General features: G+C 46.5%; 2 protein-coding genes across 6 annotated transcripts; one reads left to right on the forward strand and one right to left on the reverse strand.

Annotated features, from left to right (window-relative positions):
* The first annotated feature begins 49 nt into the window (after positions 1-49).
* gpam (glycerol-3-phosphate acyltransferase, mitochondrial) lies at positions 50-9192 on the forward strand. 4 transcript variants are annotated; one of them, XM_061264295.1, is made up of 22 exons: positions 50-362; positions 1120-1288; positions 1437-1569; positions 1722-1841; positions 2062-2135; positions 2702-2815; positions 2986-3147; positions 3250-3349; positions 3436-3572; positions 3643-3742; positions 4702-4914; positions 4992-5105; positions 5178-5263; positions 5465-5646; positions 6064-6134; positions 6341-6608; positions 6680-6855; positions 6925-7002; positions 7074-7211; positions 7285-7474; positions 7636-7694; positions 7768-9192. In XM_061264295.1, the coding sequence occupies exons 3-22, from the start codon at positions 1486-1488 to the stop codon at positions 7882-7884; spliced, it is 2583 nt and encodes an 860-aa protein (XP_061120279.1). In that variant the 5' UTR covers positions 50-362; positions 1120-1288; positions 1437-1485; the 3' UTR covers positions 7885-9192. The 4 variants fall into 4 exon arrangements, with proteins under 4 accessions (XP_061120279.1, XP_061120280.1, XP_061120278.1 ...); XM_061264296.1 differs by lacking the exon at positions 1120-1288 and having other exon boundaries at positions 50-313; XM_061264294.1 differs by lacking the exon at positions 1120-1288 and having other exon boundaries at positions 51-362.
* A 7167-nt stretch (positions 9193-16359) lies between these two features.
* Positions 16360-19583, reverse strand: LOC133143134 (carbohydrate sulfotransferase 3-like). Of its 2 annotated transcripts, none has more exons than XM_061264909.1 (3): positions 19357-19583; positions 18143-18375; positions 16360-18076 (listed from the first exon to the last, which is right to left on the reverse strand). In XM_061264909.1, the coding sequence occupies exons 2-3, from the start codon at positions 18220-18222 to the stop codon at positions 16861-16863; spliced, it is 1296 nt and encodes a 431-aa protein (XP_061120893.1). In that variant the 5' UTR covers positions 18223-18375; positions 19357-19583; the 3' UTR covers positions 16360-16860. The 2 variants fall into 2 exon arrangements, with proteins under 2 accessions (XP_061120893.1, XP_061120894.1); XM_061264910.1 differs by lacking the exon at positions 19357-19583 and adding an exon at positions 19166-19298.
* Positions 19584-19779: the final 196 nt, after the last annotated feature.

The raw sequence follows: 19779 nt of genomic DNA on the forward strand, positions 1-19779 counted from the left end.
GTTTGTTTCGAAGGGATTAGAAGTAAACGCGAAGAAGACGGGAGACACTGCATGAATGAACGCACTACGTCATGCATAGTCATAATGTGCCTCCCCGTGATTGGGTTTTGTACTTGATCTCAGCGAATCCGAGATAAGACAATGTTATCAATATTAATGAGGAGCCTGAGGCGTTTTGCTCCAATGGACGAAAGGCTGTAAGCACCGCATTCTGTGTGCCGGGGCCGGAGACGTCAGAACGGCTTAGCGTGGCATACGGTACCGCATTACCGACGGCGGCCGAGCTCTGTGGAGTGGACACTAGTGTTGACAGGTTATTGGATTTTTTCATAAATACGAGTCAACGTAATGCGACATTGAAGGTAAGCCCCCTATCGCCCCCAACCCCCCATTCGCCGCCTTGCTAGCAAACCATCGGTCGGCTCGTGCTGTCATTGTCATGGAAACAAGCAACCCGTAGCATCTTCCATCAGTTAGTGACGTTGGGGACCGCAATCGAGCGACTTTTGTACTACGTCGCTTTGAGTCGCGTTACCTCCACGGTGACATTGAAGTGTAAGGGCTCAAGTGCCCCCCGATATGCTTCCTAACTCAGCCAGTCTAAGGTTATCCCGGTTAGCATGTGGCCAATCCTAGTTCCGTTTAACGTAGTGATGCAGTGTGATGCCAGACGTCCAGCTCACCATTGTTGTCTGTGCGACCTGTTATTTGCATGCCCATCTGTCACTAGACAGTTTGACCTGCTTATTTAAGAAATCACTTGAAGGGGATCTCAACAGTCTTTTGTCTACCTCCCCGAGCATCCTTGTGTGAGTCCAAACCAGATTATTATTCATGTAGAGTTTCCATTCATGATTTAAAAGGTCTCCACAACATGATATGTGCCCCTCAATTTGAGAAGGATCGATTCAAACCAATTAGAGATGTCTTGAAAAGGGAACACAGATGGCAATTAGCTTAAGTTTCAAATGAAAAGAAAATGAATTATTTGAACTGAAGCAAAAACTGGGAGACCATTTTTTCCTCCGATCTGTGACAGCGTCGTGGAAACAAGCTTCCACTGTTACCCAATGGCCACGGCTTCTCATTCCTCAGCTGCTTTTGTTTGGCTCCCAACAGTCACCCCATGACGGGGAGTACTCTCGGCCAATGACCCTGTTCACAAAAAAGCCCACTCTGCCCCCTCATCGGTGTGCGCGCCGGGCACTGGTGCTGAAACGCAGCACCCACACTGGACGGTGGACCATCCATTCATGAAAGGGACTTGCCAGCTGAACTACTAACTAGTGTATGCATACTAAGTTGTGTCAAATAATGCAGGAAATTAAAGTCCAATTGTGCAAATATTCATACTCCCTGGGACTCATGCAGGGCTAAAGCTGACCATGTCACAATCATGTCAAATGTTTTGTTTTGATTTTTGTCATTCCACCCAGGTGTCCAGTTCGAGGGTGTTGGGTCGGAAGGGGAGGAGAAGAAAAGGCCATGGAGTTGTCGGACGGCCTGCTGCTGCAGGTCAACAACGGCGAGCAGTGGTGCAACCGCTGGAAGCGGCCCAATGATGACTCCGTAAGAGTCGCCCGCCATAATCGGCACGCGTTCAAACCCAGCAGATTGAAATAGTTCCAACTTCAAATAATTCACTGTTAGCGCCCTTGCATTTCCGCTGCGCATACCTTTGTTTGTACAGAAAGTACATTTGTGTAATATATCTCCTTTAGGACCGCAGCACCAGTCCGTCAGTTCTGCGCTGCGTGGCCACCACGTGGAAGGAGGGGCTTCTGAACAGGAAGAGGCCCTTCGTCGGCCGCTGCTGCCACTCTTGCACGCCCCAGAGCTGGGTAACCTTACACACTGCGGCTAATTAGTTCTTAGCCATTAGCGAAATTGACGTACCCCAGCAACAGACATTTGAGACTACACTATAATATACTTTAAGTGCATAAAGAAAGTTGGATCGTTTATATTGGGCAGCTCACCGAGGGCTGGTTCTTAAAGAATTCAGAATTAGTGGGGCAGAAGAGGCACATTTTCATTCATTCATTTGCATTCCCATCACAGGAGAAGCTGTTCAACCCCAGTATTCCGTCGCTCGGCCTGCGTAACGTCATCTACATAAATGAGACCCACACCAGGTAAACATGTCTTTTTCTCATATTATGTACATGTTTTCATTCTCCTTTTAGCGTGTCCCAAATACTGCTCTGCTACCTGCAACATGATGGCAATGTGAGCTCAACACAAGAAGTGAGCAATATCACTCGTGTTTTTATACTATATAAGGCAGTTTTAGGTGATTTTTGCCTCTTGTGCACCCTTTGAGGCGTCACTAGTTGTGGAAACACGTGTATTGAATTGTGCGAACCATTGGAGTAGACGGGTAAATAATTAAAACGTCGGTGGAGTCACATGTATGCGACGCTGGTTGAGTCTTTCCTTATATCCAAACAAGTTTGTTCACAGGGAATAACAAAGTCAATGTATCCACTTCATCCGTCCTCATTAAACCTTTATGAGGTGGACATTTTCAACTGCAGTGCAAGCGGTAATAAGAGCAGCGTTACATGCAAACCAAAAGTGTTCGTTCCCCCCCCCCCCTCAAAATTCTAAAGTAGAGTTATTTAATACAGCTGTAGTCCAAAATGAATCAAATTCAGCTAAATGAAAAGCTTACCTGCTGGGTTTTATTTGCTGTGTGCAGGCAACGCGGCTGGTTGGCACGGCAACTGAGCTATGTGCTCTTTGTCATGGAGCGGGACGTTCACAAGGACATGTTCCCCCGCAATGTGGTGGAAAACGTGCTGATCAGCAACAGGTACGAAATTAGATTAAATTAAGAAGTTAAGAAAGAGGCAATCGCCACTGTAGTCGATTTTTTTTTGTTTTGTTTTAAATGTGATACTTGATTGTTGGGCGTGCACTCCAGAGCGCCAAATGTGTGCAAGACGTCTTTGATTCCTTTTCAACGACGTGCTTCTGGTGCAGTGTGGAGAGTGCCGTCTTGAGCGTGGCCGCTGATTTGGACGAGGCGGGCGTCGCCTCCAGCCGGCCCTGTTCTGAACGCGGCAAGTCGGTCAGGAAAGTCAAGCAGAAAGCCCGACGCTGCCTCCAGCAGATGGTGGCCAGCGTGTCGCCCGCCTTCATCAGGTACGTGCAAATGCATCCTCATTAGAGACGCGGCGGCGACCCCATCGCATCACCGGGAGCCAATTTTTCCCGGTGCAAGTTTTTCCTGTCTGTCTATTCCAGGCTGACAGGCTGGGTTCTGCTGAGGCTCTTTAATGGTTTCTTCTGGAGCATTCAGATCCATAAGGGCCAGCTGGAAATGGTCAAAAAAGCAGCGGCAGAGGTCAGGGGGAAAAAAAAAAACTTGTGGTGGAGCAATTGATGAGAATATGGAGTCCGAATTGCACATGTTGTCTGTGGCTCATGCAGCGCAACGCTCCAATGGTCTTCCTGCCCGTCCACAAGTCCCACATCGACTATCTCCTCATCACGCTCATCCTCTTCTGTCACAACATCAAGGCGCCGCACATTGCCGCCGGCAACAACCTCAGCATCCCCATCCTCAGGTGAGCCTCGCCTCGCCTCGCCTCGTATCTGCACAAGGGAGAATGCCAAGCGCCACTTCTGTCCTTTCAGCACCCTGATCCGAAAGCTGGGAGGCTTCTTCATACGGCGCAAAATGGAGGAGTCTGGGGACGGCAAGAAAGATATTTTGTACAGAGCGCTCTTATACGCTGTAAGTCTTGCTTTTGTATTTTATCTTGAATTAGTTCACCCCGCATCTCACTCCGCTTCATTGAAGTCTTAGCCAAATATGCAAATGTAACAGCTATGACTTTTTTTTTTTTTTTATCTGAAAAATTTACGTTTCAAAAGAGACTCATATGACTTAATTCTCATAGTTTCAGTTTGGTTTTCAGCGTGGCCCTCGTACTCCTTTGTAAACAGACGTAAATCCAGTTTTAGTAATGCCTATTATACATGCTAATCTGCTGTTGCTAAAATAGCAATAGAATTCTGCAAACTTGCAAAAGTAGAAAAATGTGCCTTTGGTTGAGAATATGCCTGTTGTCTGTGACACGCTGCACTTTGCATCGACCCGCAAAAGTAATTGCGCGTTGAGCCAATAAGATAAGCGCTATCAGCCGAGGGCAGTTTTGTGTGTGTTTGTTGGGATTATAATGACCGACTCGTGTCGGTCGACCTTCAAAATTGTGCCTCGCATCTCATCGAGATGACAAGAATAGACGGAGAGAAGGCCTACTCAGCAATATGACCAAATCTGTATGTACCTGGCAGCGATCCCAACATAGCAAAAGTAAATGTTGTTAAGTCCCCAGCCGCGTCTTTGCAGCTGAATCAATCCAAGCCGGGGGTCTATTTCAGGACAACCCCCCCCCCCCTCAAACACACACACACACACACAAATGTCCTCAGGCTGCATTGAAAGGATATGGTTGCACAACACTGCCTGTGTTCAAAGTCTGACTTGCGGGCCATTTCTGGACCTCTTTTTTTTTTTTTTTTTTTTATCACCTGTCTGTTCAAGGTGTCTTTCAGAACTTTCTACTTGCTCTAACGTTATTTTTCCTTGATAGCGTTTAGATATTTTTCCCACTATTAAATTGCATTGAAACAATAGTTATTAATGTGACAAAAACTATCAAAACATTAATTTCGATTTTTCCTTTCCAGTACACAGAAGAGCTGTTGCGTCAGCAGCAGTTCCTGGAGGTTTACCTGGAGGGAACGCGCTCCCGCAGTGGCAAAATGTCCACAGCGCGCGCCGGCATGCTGTCCCTCGTGGTGGACGCGCTGCACTCGGGCGCCGTCGGCGACGTGCTGGTGGTGCCGGTGGGCATCTCGTACGACCGCATCATCGAGGGGAACTACAACAGCGAGCAGCTGGTGAGGCTGCTCATCGGCGACATCTGCCAAAGCTGGCCGGCCGACGGGGCCATGTCTGAAATGTTGCGTTCGAGCAGGGCAAGCCCAAGAAAAACGAGAGCTTGTGGGGAATAGCCTGCGGCGTGTTCAGGATGCTGAGGAAGAACTACGGCTGCGTCCGCGTTGACTTCAACCAGCCCTTTTCCTTAAAGGTGAGGAGGGCCCTATTGTGAAGGACTTCAAGTCCTAAGAACATGACTGAACCTTTTATACCATGAACGCAGGAGTACCTGGACAGCCAGAGAAGCCGCCATGTGGCCCCCCCGCTGTCCCTCGAGCACTCCTTGATGCCCACCATCATTGATGCGCAGTAAGCAAGGCATTCTTCCTAAAACCTTCCAATAAAGCCTCTGAGATGTCTGCTCGCTGCAGGCGCCGTCATTTGCGCACGCCGCTGGAGTTGACATTACCTCGGGACTACTCGCATCTGGCCGTTTCTTTGTACGCGACTCGAAATGAGACACGGCAAACGATATCTTTCCGAGACGGCTTTTCTTGAAAATGCTTTCAGGCCCGACGCTCAGCTGTTTGACCGTCAGGAGGAGGCCCTGCAGAACAGAGAACTTCCCGAAGACCTGTGCCGACGACAGCTCATTAACAACCTGGCCAAGCACGTTCTTTTCAGTAAGCCAATGTCACGTCCCAAGGTGCCTCATTGGAAAAGCACGACTGGGCTTGCAGCAGCAGAAACCGGTTTGTCCTGCACTTTTTTCAATGGGCTGCAGCCAATCACAATGCCCTCAGCTGCGTGGCATGTTGTTTTCGGCCAATAGGATGCAGGAGGAGTTGGAAGGGGTAAGTGGGGCTGGAATGCAACACCAGTGCCGGTTTTCTGCTGCCTTCCATCCCCACTAAGGAATGATGCTTATCATGACTTGGAGTAACCCTCGCACGTTCCACTTCATTTTTCTTCCAATTGTATGACCAAAATCATGTCTTGTATAATGTATTCCGATTGAAATTTTCATCCATATTGTTTAGCGGTACCGTCCGTTCAGTTTCAGGCCTCTCCTGTCTGTCTGCATATGAGTAGATAAGCACCATGCTGCCACTCTGTCTATTTCTGTGTTCACCATTCCTTTTGTCATCCCCCCCCCCACCCCCTTGCAGCGGCTAACAAGTCGTCCGCCATCATGTCCACGCACATCGTGGCCTGTTTGCTGCTCTACCGACACAGACAGGTATGTCTGCTCGTTTGTTAGTCGAATATTCAATTGTAAAATGAATTGACCTCTGGCAAGCAAGGTGAGGCAAATGTCACAGTAACCCTAACCTGACTGCGCAGAGATCAGGTTGCTTCCCTGATCAGAACTTTGAAGCACGAGTGCCCCCTGCAGGAACTGCGACGCACATGTGATGAAATGTGAGCTTGCTTCTCTTCTCGCAGGGCGTGGCGCTCTCCAAGTTGGTGGAGGACTTCTTCAACATGAAGGAGGAGGTGCTGTCGCGTGACTTTGACCTGGGCTTCTCGGGCAACTCTGAGGACGTGGTGATGCGGGCCCTGCACCTGCTAGAGAACTGCATCGCCGTCACCGGCGGCGCCAACCGCAACGGCGAGTTCACCATCGCACCCGGCCACACCGTGCCGGCCCTCTTCGAGCTCAACTTCTACAGCAACGGCCTCTTCCACGTCTTCATCGCCGACGCCATCGTCGGTACGTTGCCGCTTTCTCCGATCTGGTGCAAAAGAAAAAGGGGTTAACTTTCAAAATGCATTTGCGCGCAGCCTGCAGCATCCTGTCCCTGCAGCGGGAGCAGGCGGCCGAGTTTGAGTTGTCGTCGCCGGCGTCGGCACGAGATCCCGACGCCGCGGACGCCGGTTCTCCACTCAGTCAAGAGAAGCTCATCCGCAAGGCCGCCGGCCTCTCGCACTTCCTGGTCAATGAGGTGGCGGTGGCCTCGGTAGGTTCTCTGCTGCACTTTGATCATGCACGTGACATAGAGTCAAGCCTGCCTGTTTGCACCCTGCAGCCTTGCCAGACTATTTACCAGGTGTTCCACGATGCCGTCACCCGCCTCATCCAGTACGGCGTCCTCTATGTGGCCGAGGTCTGTTTCGAGAGAACCGCCCTACCTGTGCCCTTGGCAATCTCTGTCCTGATGGCCTTTTTGTGTGTCAGGAGGACCAGGAGGAACTTAGCCCCAGTCCCACCGAAGAACCTTGGCCCCAAAAGTTCCCCGAGCCGCTCTCCTGGAGGAGCGACGAGGAGGACGAGGACAGCGACTTTGGGGAGGAGCAGCGGGATCGCTATCTGAAGGTTCATCTTTGCTCTTTATAGTCTTCCCGGGACTATTAAGTTTGAGGAGCATTAAATCAGAGTCTGCTTCCAGGTGAGCCTGTCGGCAGAGCACCGGGATTTCTTTGTGTTCCTGCAGCGGCTCCTCAGCCCCGTCCTAGAGGCCTACGGCGGCGCCGCCATCTTCGTGCACAGCTTGAGTCAGCCCATGGCCGAGCCAGAGTACACGCAGCGCCTCTTCCGATACCTGCTCACGCGCACCGAGAGGAGGATCGCTGCTTACGGTGATTGCGCGCGAGCCGCTGCTTTAAAAGATGTACATCGGCGTGTTACGACGCTGGGGTTGTAAAAGTGAAGAGTTTCATCACCATTTCAATCAATTTCGATCCAAATTTTGATTTGAACTTGTCTTCACGATTATTTTTTTATTTTTTTTTTGCCTCAGGTGAAAGTGCAACTCATTACCTGGTGAAGAACACAGTGAGGACATTCAAGGATCTCGGGGTAACCGAAATATATTCAGAACGTTTACCTTTTAGGAATTTGATGGGACTCGCGGCGTGTGTTTTGTCCTCAGGTCCTCAAGGAGCGACGAGAGGAGCGTCTGACCACGCTGGAGCTGAGCGCCACCTTCCTACCTCAGGCCAACCGCAACAAACTGCTGCAGTACATTTTAGGCTTCTGCCTGCTGTGATCCCCGAACCTTGTCGCTTCAGGCTCCCCTCCGACGTCACATAAGGGCTTCTTACTGGTTCTCTCAAATATATGATTCTAGGTGCTACCAGGAAGTGCCTTCATAATTTACATTAGCAGTACAGCTCCATATATCCAGTAGGCAGCCAAGCTGTCTTTTACAGAAGGCATCCATAAGAAGCGAGTAGAAGAGCTGTCGAGCGCGGCGGCGTAGTGCGCAATCTAGTCTAGTAGTGCACTTTGCTAACCTGTCAAGTCATTTGGGCTGTACTCAAGAAGCCTTCGAAAGAGCACTGTAGCCTTGTTTCCTCTTATTGTCACATTATCGCAGAGCCAATGTAGGTGGCGCTCCAATGTTGTTTTTACCATCAACTTTCATGTCTAAGATAACTAGTTACCCAAATATAAAATCAAATTTTAGCCGATTTGGAGGGTTAGTTAGTAGTAGTAGCTAGTATAACTTTCCTGGAGGTGAATCATTTCCCAGTTTTCCGGTACCCGCCGTGGTACGTTGCCCAATGGGTGAAACGACTCTGCATGTTCCCATAGCAACTATGAGGACGGCGGCAAATGAGACTGCTGATTATTTTGTTGTTGGTAGTGGTATTAGTTTATTTTAACACATGGCCACCTCACAACAGGTCTTAAAAAGTAGCAAATGTCTCTAAAGCAACAGAAGGTGTGCGTGGAAGGTCCAAGTAAGTCTACTGAAAGATTTTCTTGCAAGCATACACGGTTATTTAATCTTTCAACCTGCACGTATTGATGCAGATTTGTACAGTAGGACGGCGGCATGTCAAAGGACAAAACGTACATAGATGTTTGAATGATTTGGAATGTGGCAGACATTTTGTGAAGTTCAATGCCACTTTTATGGACTGTACTGCATGTTTGCTCTCAAGGTCGACTTTGTGTTGTATTTAATGGTCCCAAGTCTGTGAATTATGTTGAGGAGGAGTCCTGATGAATGTATTGTGTTGTCATGATTGTCCAAAACTCAGGTGGACTTGCTGTGTGGACAAAGGAATAGGGACGCCTGGCCTTGACTGGAAGTCAAAACGAAGACAATAACATCACACGGTACGAAACACAAGTGACACAATGTCAGGTTAAAACGCTTGTATTATGGAAGCAGGTGACCCTATTTTAAATCTACTGTCTTGGTCTTTTTTAATGCATGTTAATTCCGTATCACAAAAACACTATATATGTAAAAAGTCATAAAGACAAGAATCACCAGCCAAGAGTAAAAGAAGAAAAAAGTCCAGCATAATTGTCAGTAGGTTTGTAAATAAAATAGTACAAGAGGTTTAGTGTCTTTATTTTATCTGCTGCACTACAAAAAGAAAATTACACAGGAGGTGCTGTTTATGCCAGAGTGAGTTTTCAGACACATTGTAGTGTGGTCATGTGTGTACTGGATGAAGCCAGACGTCCAGCATGGAGAAACTAATGCAGGAGTTGGTCTGCACTTAAGTCACTCTTGACCCAAAAAATCTTTTTGTTTGGCTTCCCATTGAGCAAGGCCTGCAAAGACATAGCGTTTGAGTTGGACCCCTTAGCAACTCCATTTCAGCTTTAATTTACTTCTGCTCCGTTTGCCCTCTGTGGCTCCTACCGTGTTACACTGCAATCGACAAAACTCACCGGAGAGAAGGCTTTTGTCCACCTCTACTGGAAAAGTCATTGGATTAGTGACAAACGGCAACAAAAGGCAAACATTTGCTCGTGTGCATTTGGTTAACTGCTTTATATGACAATATGTATGTGTTTTACATTGTGTAATGTGTTGGTGTCCCCCCAAATAAAGAGCAAGTAGTCAAATACACATTCTTGACATGTACAAAAAAAATGCATAAAGTTATTAGGTACACCTGAAAGAGCAATGATGAAATGGAAATGAACATGTTCATTTTACGCTCGGTTACATACAAGTGAATAGAGGCACTGCCATCTTGCGGTAGCCTGGCGTCATTACATGAACCGTTTCATTGTAGACTCAAAAGCCCATGTTTAATAAGATATTAATTACATATGATATATTAAATAATTTGTTTATACATATATATGTATACAAATGTATAATTTATATATCGTTTTTATTATAATCATTATTGTTATAGTTATTATAATATATATATTTCACTAGCTGACCAGGAGATGGCGACAGCGTGGCATCTGAAGACCATGGATTGTTTGTTCTGCTATAGCCTAGGTGACTGATTCACAATTTGGTTTTGTCTGATATCAGATATTAAATAAAGAAAGCCAACTGGCTGATTGATTTGTTTTAATTGAGAGGGAAAAAAAACAGCAAAAGCATTTCACTAGCTGACCAGGAGATGGCGACAGCGTGGCATCTGAAGACCATGGATTGTTTGTTCTGCTATAGCCTAGGTGACTGATTCACAATTTGGTTTTGTCTGATAATAGATATTAAATAAAGAAAACCAACTGGCTAATTGATTTGTTTTAATTGAGAGAAAAAAAAACATCAGCAAAAGCATTTCACTAACTGACCAGGAGATGGCGACAGCGCGGCATCTGAAGACCATGGATCGTTCTGCTATGCCGGTTTAAAAAAAAAAAAAAAAACGTAATTAGCGAGGGGTCAAAGGTCAAAGTGTACGGTTCAAAGTTCACCCAGGGGTCAAAGGTCGGTTCAAAGTTCACGGGGTCATGTGCACATTTTCGATTTTTAACTAGAGTTGAAAGTTCAGGGTTCAAAGGTCACCCAGGGGTCACCACGGGGTCACCACCGGGTCACCGCGGGGCCACGGGGTCACCACGGGGTCACCGCGGGGTCACCGCGGGTTCAAAGTTCAGGGTTCACTTTTTTTTTTTTTTTTAGGTTAACCTTTATTTAAACCAGTGCTTCTCAATTATTTTCTGTTACGCCCCCCCCTAGCAAGAAGAAAACTATTCGCGCCCCCCCCTCCCCACCGTGACTATCCTAACTTGTCTTGTAAGTCGTAAAATGTTGCACTGTCGCAAACGTGACAGAAGTAACAATGAGAGCGCCACTGCCCCCTGCTGTAGTAAACGCGCAATTACACTTTATTCTAGTACTGCCAAAAAAAAAGCCTGTTCCCCAGGGTCACACGCGCCCCCCCAGGAATAGCACCACGCCCCCCAAGGGGGGCGCGCCCCACTATTTGAGAAGCACTGATGTAACCCAACGTAAAATGAACACGTCCATTTCCATTTCATCATTGCTCTTTCTTTATTGTAACTATCATTTTAATTCAGTTGCACTATGGTTATTAGAACTTAAACATATGAGTAGTTTACTGTACATTTGTTTAGTTTAAAATATCATCGCAGAAGCAGGATTAAATCTATACGTACGCCGTACAATATTAAGTCAAAGTCTGCTTTATTGTCAATTTCTTCACATGCCAAGACACACAAAAAAATCGAAATAACGTTCCCACTATCCCACGGTGACAAGACATAGTACACAATATACATACAAGTAAACAACACAAAAAAATAAAAACAAGAAGGCACAAACAATGAATAAATAAGAGTGATGAATAAATAATAAATAAACAAATACAATAAATAAGAGGAGCAAAAATGGAGCAAGTGTGCTTACAGCAGACAGTCACAATATAGCGCAAAAGTGCAGGACGCTACGCAGAAGGGAGGAGAGAGTTCAGGATCCGAACAGCCCGGAGAATGAAGCTGTTGGTGAGTCTGGTGGTGCGGGAGCGCAGGCTCCTCTACCTCTTCCCAGAGGGCAGAAGATCGAACAAAGAGTGAGCGGGGTGACTCACATCACTCACAATCGTGGTCGCCTTGCGGGTGAGATGGGACATAAAACATAACATACAGGTTTTGACTTTATGAAGTGGTTCATGTAATGACGCCAAGCTACCGCAAGATGGCAGTGCCCCCATTCACTTGTATGTAACCCAGCGTAAAAGGAACGTGTCCATTTCTTTTTTCTTTTCATCATTGCTAATGTAAATGTCATTTCAATTCGGTTACAATATGGTTATTAGAACTTAAACATATGAGTACCTGGCTGTACATCTGTTTAGTTTAAAATATCATCACATAAGCAGAATTAAATAAATACGTACGCTGTACGATATTAAACATCCAGGCTTTTGACTATAGTTTATGAAGCGAACCACTGGTAGATTAGCGTCATTACATTAACCGCTTTATTGACGATAGTCAAAAGCCCATGTTTGATAATATCCATCCATGATAATATATTAATTAAATTATAGATATTATATTAATTAAATTATCTAAAATAATATTTAATAAAAATAATAAATAATACTAATAATAACAAACAATAATTATAATAAAAAATGTCATAGTATGATCAAGACTGAGATATCTGTGATATCTGAGATATGTGATATCTGTGATATCTGAGATATCTCAGATATCTGAGATATGTTATCTGGGATATCTGTGTTATCTGAAATCTGTGATATCTGTGATATCTGAGGTATCGGAGATATCTGGGATATCAGATATCTAGACAACTTAATGAGTGCGCATTTTCGGGCATTCTGTCTGTGATCACAGATATCACAGACTATTATTCAGTCACAGATTGCCATGTGTGTGATATCTGTGATATCTGCAATATCTGAGATATCTGTGATATCTCAGATATTGCAGATATCCTAACCCACAACAAACCCAAAGAATGATTGTGTGCATGTGTGTGCGCACAAATGCGTTTTGCTTGTACCCATGCATTTAAGTGTGGGTGTGAACATGCACGTGTGGGCAAGGCCAGGGTGGCCTGGTTACATAACTGACCCCTGGCCTGAAAAAATCTCCCAGTCCGGCCCTGCCTCAAGGCCTACCGTGACGTTGCTAAAAAAGGCTTATGAGAAAAGGCAACAAACTACACACTGCAACTTCTTTGCCTTGCATGGGTGTATATAATGAAGGAAACAGTTTCAAAATATTTTACAGGTATCACTGTGGACGCATGTGATGTTACCTTTGAACAGTCCGGCTCGCCATAACGGCGCCTCCAGCCCCTAATTGCAAGTGGTAGAAAAAGTGGGTCAAACAGTCAAAACGATCACGGGTGCACTCTGCTGCTTCCGTGCGCAGCATCCATCCGTGAGTGTGATTGCTTCCTGGAGGTCCCAAGCAAGGAAGTGGGAGGAATGAGACCTTCAAAGGGAGCCAGAGCCGATAATCCGCACTTAATGGCCACGAGCGGCAACTCGGTTTGACGAGCTCACATCCGGCATTGGGGATGATAACACCAAAACACACCCTTCCAATTATTATTTTACAGGACACATTAAGTGTGCACACACTTGAAAAAAGTTTCATTTTTTGACTGTAGCGGTAATTGCGTCTCTCCAAAAATGCAAGCAATGCATTTACTGTACTTGTGTGACTGACCTGAGTGTATAATGACACACTGGAGCGGCTCTTTTACATGAGACGAAACGTTAGCCTCCGCGAGGCGTCGGCCTGCTGTCCGTGTTTATGCAGCGTGCTAGTGTGCCAGATAGAGAGCAGCTTTGTGTGTAGTGTGGAACATGTTCCCTTCTTCACTTCCCCCACCTGTACTGTAAGAGATGGAGAGGAATGTGAGCGAGAGAAGGACGGAAACAAGGAGGAAAAAAGGGAACAAATCAGACGAGGATGAATAGGAAGCAAAAGGAAAAAGAAGGGAGGATGCGTTTGGGAGGAAAGGGAAGGAGAACTTTGTGGCATCTGTGGAGAGTTGAAAGATTTCCATTTTCATGTGTTTTGAGGCAACTTAAATTTGAAAGAATGACATTTCGTATTTTTATTGCTGGCAAATGTCAAACTAGGCCAGATTTTACCCAACAGTACATAAGGGTTCATATAAATGCATGTGTGTGTGTGTGGTGAGGCCCACTGTGTTTTTAGTCGCAAGTCACAGTTGGCACGCACACACACACACACACACACTACACTACTAATACAACACTCACCACTCTATTTTTGCTTTGCTCCACGTTATAAATGTAAAATCCTCTAATTATATGCGTCAAATGTTACATCCATGACAACTCTAAACGACGGCCCACAGAAGCCTTTCATTATGGGCCACGTTAAAATAAATACCGTCACACCTTGTTCCTTCAAGAAGACAAAACAAAGCGACATGGAAAAAGTGCAAGAAGAAAGGAGAGGCCGTCTTACACGGTCAAGCAAAGTCAAAAATAAAAATCTTAGGAGAACACTTGCTGTTCAGCTCCCTTTGCAAAACATCTCAAACATCTGAAGTTTATTAGCTATGCGATTGGTTAATTCTGAACTCCGCCACATTGTTGCAAACTAGAAACATCGCAATTTAAGGCAAGATAGTGGCTACACGATTGTAATTTTGAGTGCTAAAGTGTCGTGAAAGCGGCATACTTGGAGTGCAGCCAGAAGGCCACAAATGGGAAGCATCCATTCAGTGCCTCTTAAATCTGCCCCCCCCCCCACTTCTTTTTAGCAGCATATATACAAAAGGCTGCATTGATGCGAGCAAACCCTGACGCTTTTTTTGTGCTCCTCGGCTGGCTGAGGAAGTCCAAAAATGGCAGCACATTTTGGACTACGGATGTATAAAGTCATCGATGGCGTAACGGTGCACATGAGTGATATAGCCCTTAACCCCTTTAATAATTAGTTTGGTTTTATGGTGCGGCAGAAAATACATTGTGGCTTGAGCACATCATGCAGGCGTCTGGGGTTTTAACACCAACGCAGCTTTTCATTGGGAACTTTGCGCTGGCCGCTCAACCGACAAAAAAGCTCGTTGTTTAAGCCGTTATCTAAAGTGGCTGAGGGCAAAAAAAAAAATCTAATCTGAGTGATAAACGCGGATTGAGAAGCAGTGAAAAGCAAACAGGGTGAACATAGTTATTTTGGTTCAAGTCTCTGGAAAAGGTCACACGCCCAATGGCATCCAAATCACATGAACACACGGTACAGAAATATGTAAAAAGAAATACAACAATAAAAACATATGTTGACTTTGACCTGCAATGCATCAATTCATCGGTTTAAAGCGACTTCAGTGCTGGAAAGATGGAAAGCGGAAACTAAAGCACATGGGGTCTATCACATATACCCATGTAGTTCCTGTTGTGGCTTAGAAGTGACAAAGGGAATTTGAAAACCAAAGATGGTAACAATTTCAAGATAACTCACAAAATGACTGCACAGAAGTCATGCTGTTTCTGGTCACAGTGGGCGATGAAGCAGGAGGGTGGGGTGGCCTAATTTGGAGGCAAAGGAGTTTGTTTTTAATAGATGAAAGAATGAGTAAAGGGAGTAGAGTAGAAAAAGATATGGCGTGCATGTGACAGGGCGGGGTCAAAATGACCCAGCCGACCACATGATATGTAAAGTCGGCCTAATTGCAACCTTGAGTTACTGAAATAGCCGAAGCTACTGCGGTAAACACACAGTGCGCCGTACAAAGCAGCCAGTGTGCAAAAGGGGAGCGCTTCACTGCTACATAGACATTTTTGCGGACGGCACAAGTGGAGGCTTTTTTTTTTTTTTTTACGTGCGCTAGAGGAAGGTTACACCTACACAGGGTGGCATTTATTCCAAACGATGGAGGGAGTTGCAATCAAACACAACCCCTCTCACATTCCTGGTTAAGATGATGATGGTGGCACTCTCAGTCTGTTTGACATCCGCTATGCACCAGGAAGTTATGTCGCAGCATTATAACTAGCAATTAGAAAGAAAAAAAAAACAATTGTTTTCAGAAGGAAAAGTAATACTCTATAACATTGCACTTTCTAAAACCATAACTACAGAATGTAATCAAATGCTAGCAATTCAACATGATTTAATGCCCCAATTCACTTCTGTGCTGCTCCTTCTGCTGTGCTGGCCTTGGCCACTAGGAGGCAGTATAATTGGCCTGCAGACAAACAATAAAATATTACAACTATTTGTGACTATTGATGCTAATCGTTAGCACTTCCAATTTGGGTTAGTATTTGAGCTACACAAGGTGTAATTCCATTTGTTTATTTTGAGTTAAATTCAAACAATGTGACATTTAACAACTTGAACCTTTTTTTCTGATGAATTGTACAATGTCTGTTTTTGCACTCTGCCCCCCCCCCCCCCTTCCCCATACAGTGTTTGTGCACTTCCTTTTACAGCATCATTACCCAATGATCACTGAGAGATAAGCGATAACTCTTCCAAATAAGGTCACGATTCAACATAACAATGTGGCGCTAACCCGGCGCCCTCCCCACAAAGAGGGTACTCGCAAGTCGGCGTCAAAGCGTGTTAACGGAGACCAATGTTTAAAGCGGCGAGCGCAGCTATCAAGGCCTCCCTCTTTCCCCGCATCTTTCTATCAGCGGTCAAGAGGCTTGTGTCAATAGACGCCAGACTCACAAATAAACGATGCACCGATCTGCAAACCAGCTGCGGGGTCCGGCGTGTTTGGACGGCAATGTGAACATCTTCCCCCCCCCCCCCCCCCCCAAATTGGTCTATGACCGCTCCAAACAGTTAGCGAGGACGTCAATCTGCAAAGGAGGAGGAATGATGAAAACGCTGGAGTGACTGATTTTGGCGATAGCTTCTTTCCACTTTCTTTGTTTTTATAAAGCGAACGCTTCATTTGGAGTTTCTTTGGTTGCCAACTCAGGAGCTGTTCACAGCGGAGGTTCCCAGAGTCAGGTCGTTAATGTTTACCGTCCCCCCCCCATTAACTTGCTCGTTTGGGAACGCTTCTGTTAGCTCCGAAATTCAAGTCGCACGACATGCCCGTTTGTGTTGGAGTGACAAAAATGGCCCCAGTGCAAAAAAATATACAAAGGCAGCTTTTCACAGGCCGAGCTTGCGATTTGTGGACGAGACGAAATCATCTCCCTCCGGCTAGTTTAAATAGTAAAACAAAGTAAAAAGTTGTTAAATATCTGGATAAACATCTGCTTTACGATAACTAATAAATATGCGTTTGTGTCCGTCCTTGCGTCAGAGTCTACCAAAGCTCTTCTATCAAGCTGATTGACTTGTCTGTTAGCATCTCTTGGCTTGTCACAAACTTGTAGCCAAAGAGTTTCAGCGTGGGCCCGCACACCTTCTGGACCACTTGCACTATCTTGAAGGGCAGCTTGAAGCGCCACTTCTCCACTTGCTCGGTGGAGTTCTTCTGAGTGGAGTAAATGCCGCCGGTCTCCTTGGAGGCCTGCGTGCTCTTCAGGATCCAGGCTTTGACCTGCGGCGTGAAGGGGATCCCGGCAAACTTGTACATCTCGGCCGCCTTCCTCATGGGGAAGTGCGCGATGTCCTCGTAGCGCACTAGCATGTAGCGGCCGCGCAGCCACGCCGGCTGCCCGAGGCCCATCTCCGCCGACATCCTGATGCTGTTGCAGTTGCTCTTCAGCTTCTTCACCTCGTCGTCATCCATGGGCACGTCCCTGTTGTCGGCCCACCGCTTCCAGTTGTCGTATTTGGCGGCGAAGGCCACCATGCGCGAGGCGAGCACCGCCCGAGGATCGCGGACCAGCTGGATGAATTTCACGTCCAGATGCGGGTCCTCGCCCAGAGGACGGAGGGTTTCCAGCTGGCGCACCCTCACTGACTTGATGGCCCTGTGCTCCTTCTCCAGGCAGGACTCGGACGCTGTGGTGAGGTTGAGGGGCCCGCAGCGTCTGTTGCTGCACTTGTAGCGCTCAAAGACGCCTTTGACCAAGGGGCCGCAAACCGCCTGCTCGCACAGGGAGCGGCTGGAGCTTCTGCGGAAGAGCGAGGCCGTGACGTGATCCACGGGGAGGGGGTCGATGAAGCGCTCCAGCAGGGAGAAGTCGCACAGGAAGAGCTGGCGGAGCACGTCGCGATACGCTTTGGCAGCGGCTGTGGCGTTGGTGCCGCCCGTCGCCAGAGTCAGCATCTTTTCCACGTGCCACAGCGGCTCAAAGAGGTAAAACATGTTGTCGCCCTGCTGGTTGAAAAACTCACCCACGAAGGATGAACCCGTCCTGGTGGTGGCCAGGAGGAGAATGTTTTTTCTGCGACTGGTCTCGGCCGCCAGCGGCCGGTAGTCGCTGTAATTCTCCAAGCGCCGCTTCATCAGCATGAAAGCCGAGCTCAGCTTGCCTTCGGAGGAATCGTTGCGCTTCCAAAGAGCGTTGGCGGATCGGCTGGGCTGTATCGGGGTTTGGGGGGTCTGCTTCAAGGCCAGTTTATCAGACACCCTGACACAAGGAATGGAATCACAATCACAACCCAATACATATTGTCAGTAAACGTTGCGGACTCACCTTGAGATAATGTTGTTCTCCTTCTCGATGATGACCAGCGCCACAAAAAAGACGACGGGTAGGCTGTATTTGATCCTCATTCTCTCGGCTGTGGCGGCGCCCGGGTCTGCTTCTTAATGAGTTCTGCCGATGGCTCAAACCCCGTCCCCGCACCGCCACCAGGGTTGTCTTAACAGGTCTCGCAGTTCTTTGTATTGCCCTCTTGTTCAGAGCGGTTCTTGCAATGTTTCAACCTGTGTATAAAAACAACATCAAAACTGTGGAGAACAACCACACAAGGCTGCCAGAGTGAGAAATTTACTGCAATATGACGCCCTATCTTATCTGCACAAGGAAGGCATCTGACCTAGAGCAGACGGTAGTCAACCTTGACTCGTAGCAGTCATACCAGTTGCTAATTGGCCTTGTCTGTCTGGCCCCGAGTAGCGCATTCATTCATTGTTCAATAACACTCACTCCTCCCGTCCTTTTGTTTCAAAACCAATTGTGCCAGTACAATATTTGCAGCAAATGCACAGGAATTGGCAACAGTTGTGAAGCACTGGTGTAAATATACTGGGTGGGGAGGGGGACATTTTCAGCTCCATCTTGCACCACTCTGCCGCATGCCGCGACCACAAAAGGCCTCTTCACGTAGAGTGACCCCCCCCCCCCCCCCCCTCATCAAAGGTCAAACCCATCGGGGTCATTCGCACGTCAAAGACGGGATCAGACCACAGGTTCGTCTCAGGTCATGTAATGCCAGAGACAGTCAATAAAGCCTGCAAAATTGCCGCAGGCGTTTTGAGGCGCTTCGCGAGGCGAACACAATTTATTGCCTTTTTTTAATTTCTATTTTTTAATACAAAATCTCGATTTTAACTTCTGACTGTAATTATTTAAGTGCCTGAAATACAATTGGTTGAGATAATTGAATAATGCAAGTAATGTGGTAGAAGTGAGGAACTCTATTTCATGACTGTCTGCCAACAATAAGTCTTCAAAACAACAAAGACATCGCAAAAGACAAACATGTCACCCTACCTCGAACTGTAGGCTTGCTACTGAGGTCCGCCACAGTAATACTGTAGTCATGGGATTTTAATGAAGATTCTAAATTAGAAGTCACACCCTCTCGCAACTGAGTTGCGTTGTCAGCGGCTCACCACATTACATTAACTTCTTCATTCCCACTGTAACGACTGAATCAGGTGTCCCGTTAGTCGTCTACTCACCATGCTGATGTGTCCACGCTGTTTAATCCATCAAAACGAGCGCGTCCAACTCGGATTATTAATTCCATGATTTCCTCCACCCACACATAAAAGGTTGTCCAGGAGTCCCAAAAGGAGGCATGTGTGGGGTTCCGTAATTCCAGTGGAGGAGATGCGGGTCAGACTGTGCGCTGAACTGAATGAAAAAAGTTTTCGGACCAACTGTTTGCCCCTGGTTGGATGACGTACGAAGAGACCTCCCATAGAAAAAGTGAATGATCTAAAAAAAGAAAAGGAAAAAAGCCTAGGCAATAAATATATAAACTGCACATTTACGCAAACTGCATGCAAAATGTTACTTAACACATTCTGCCACAACGTTCCGTCTTCAATTGTTGCTTTATGCAAATTCATTATAGTCACAACAAAGGCAAATTGGCTCTC

Source organism: Syngnathus typhle, linkage group LG18 (assembly GCF_033458585.1).
Source record: "Syngnathus typhle isolate RoL2023-S1 ecotype Sweden linkage group LG18, RoL_Styp_1.0, whole genome shotgun sequence".
Classification (NCBI taxonomy): Eukaryota; Metazoa; Chordata; class Actinopteri; order Syngnathiformes; family Syngnathidae; genus Syngnathus; species Syngnathus typhle.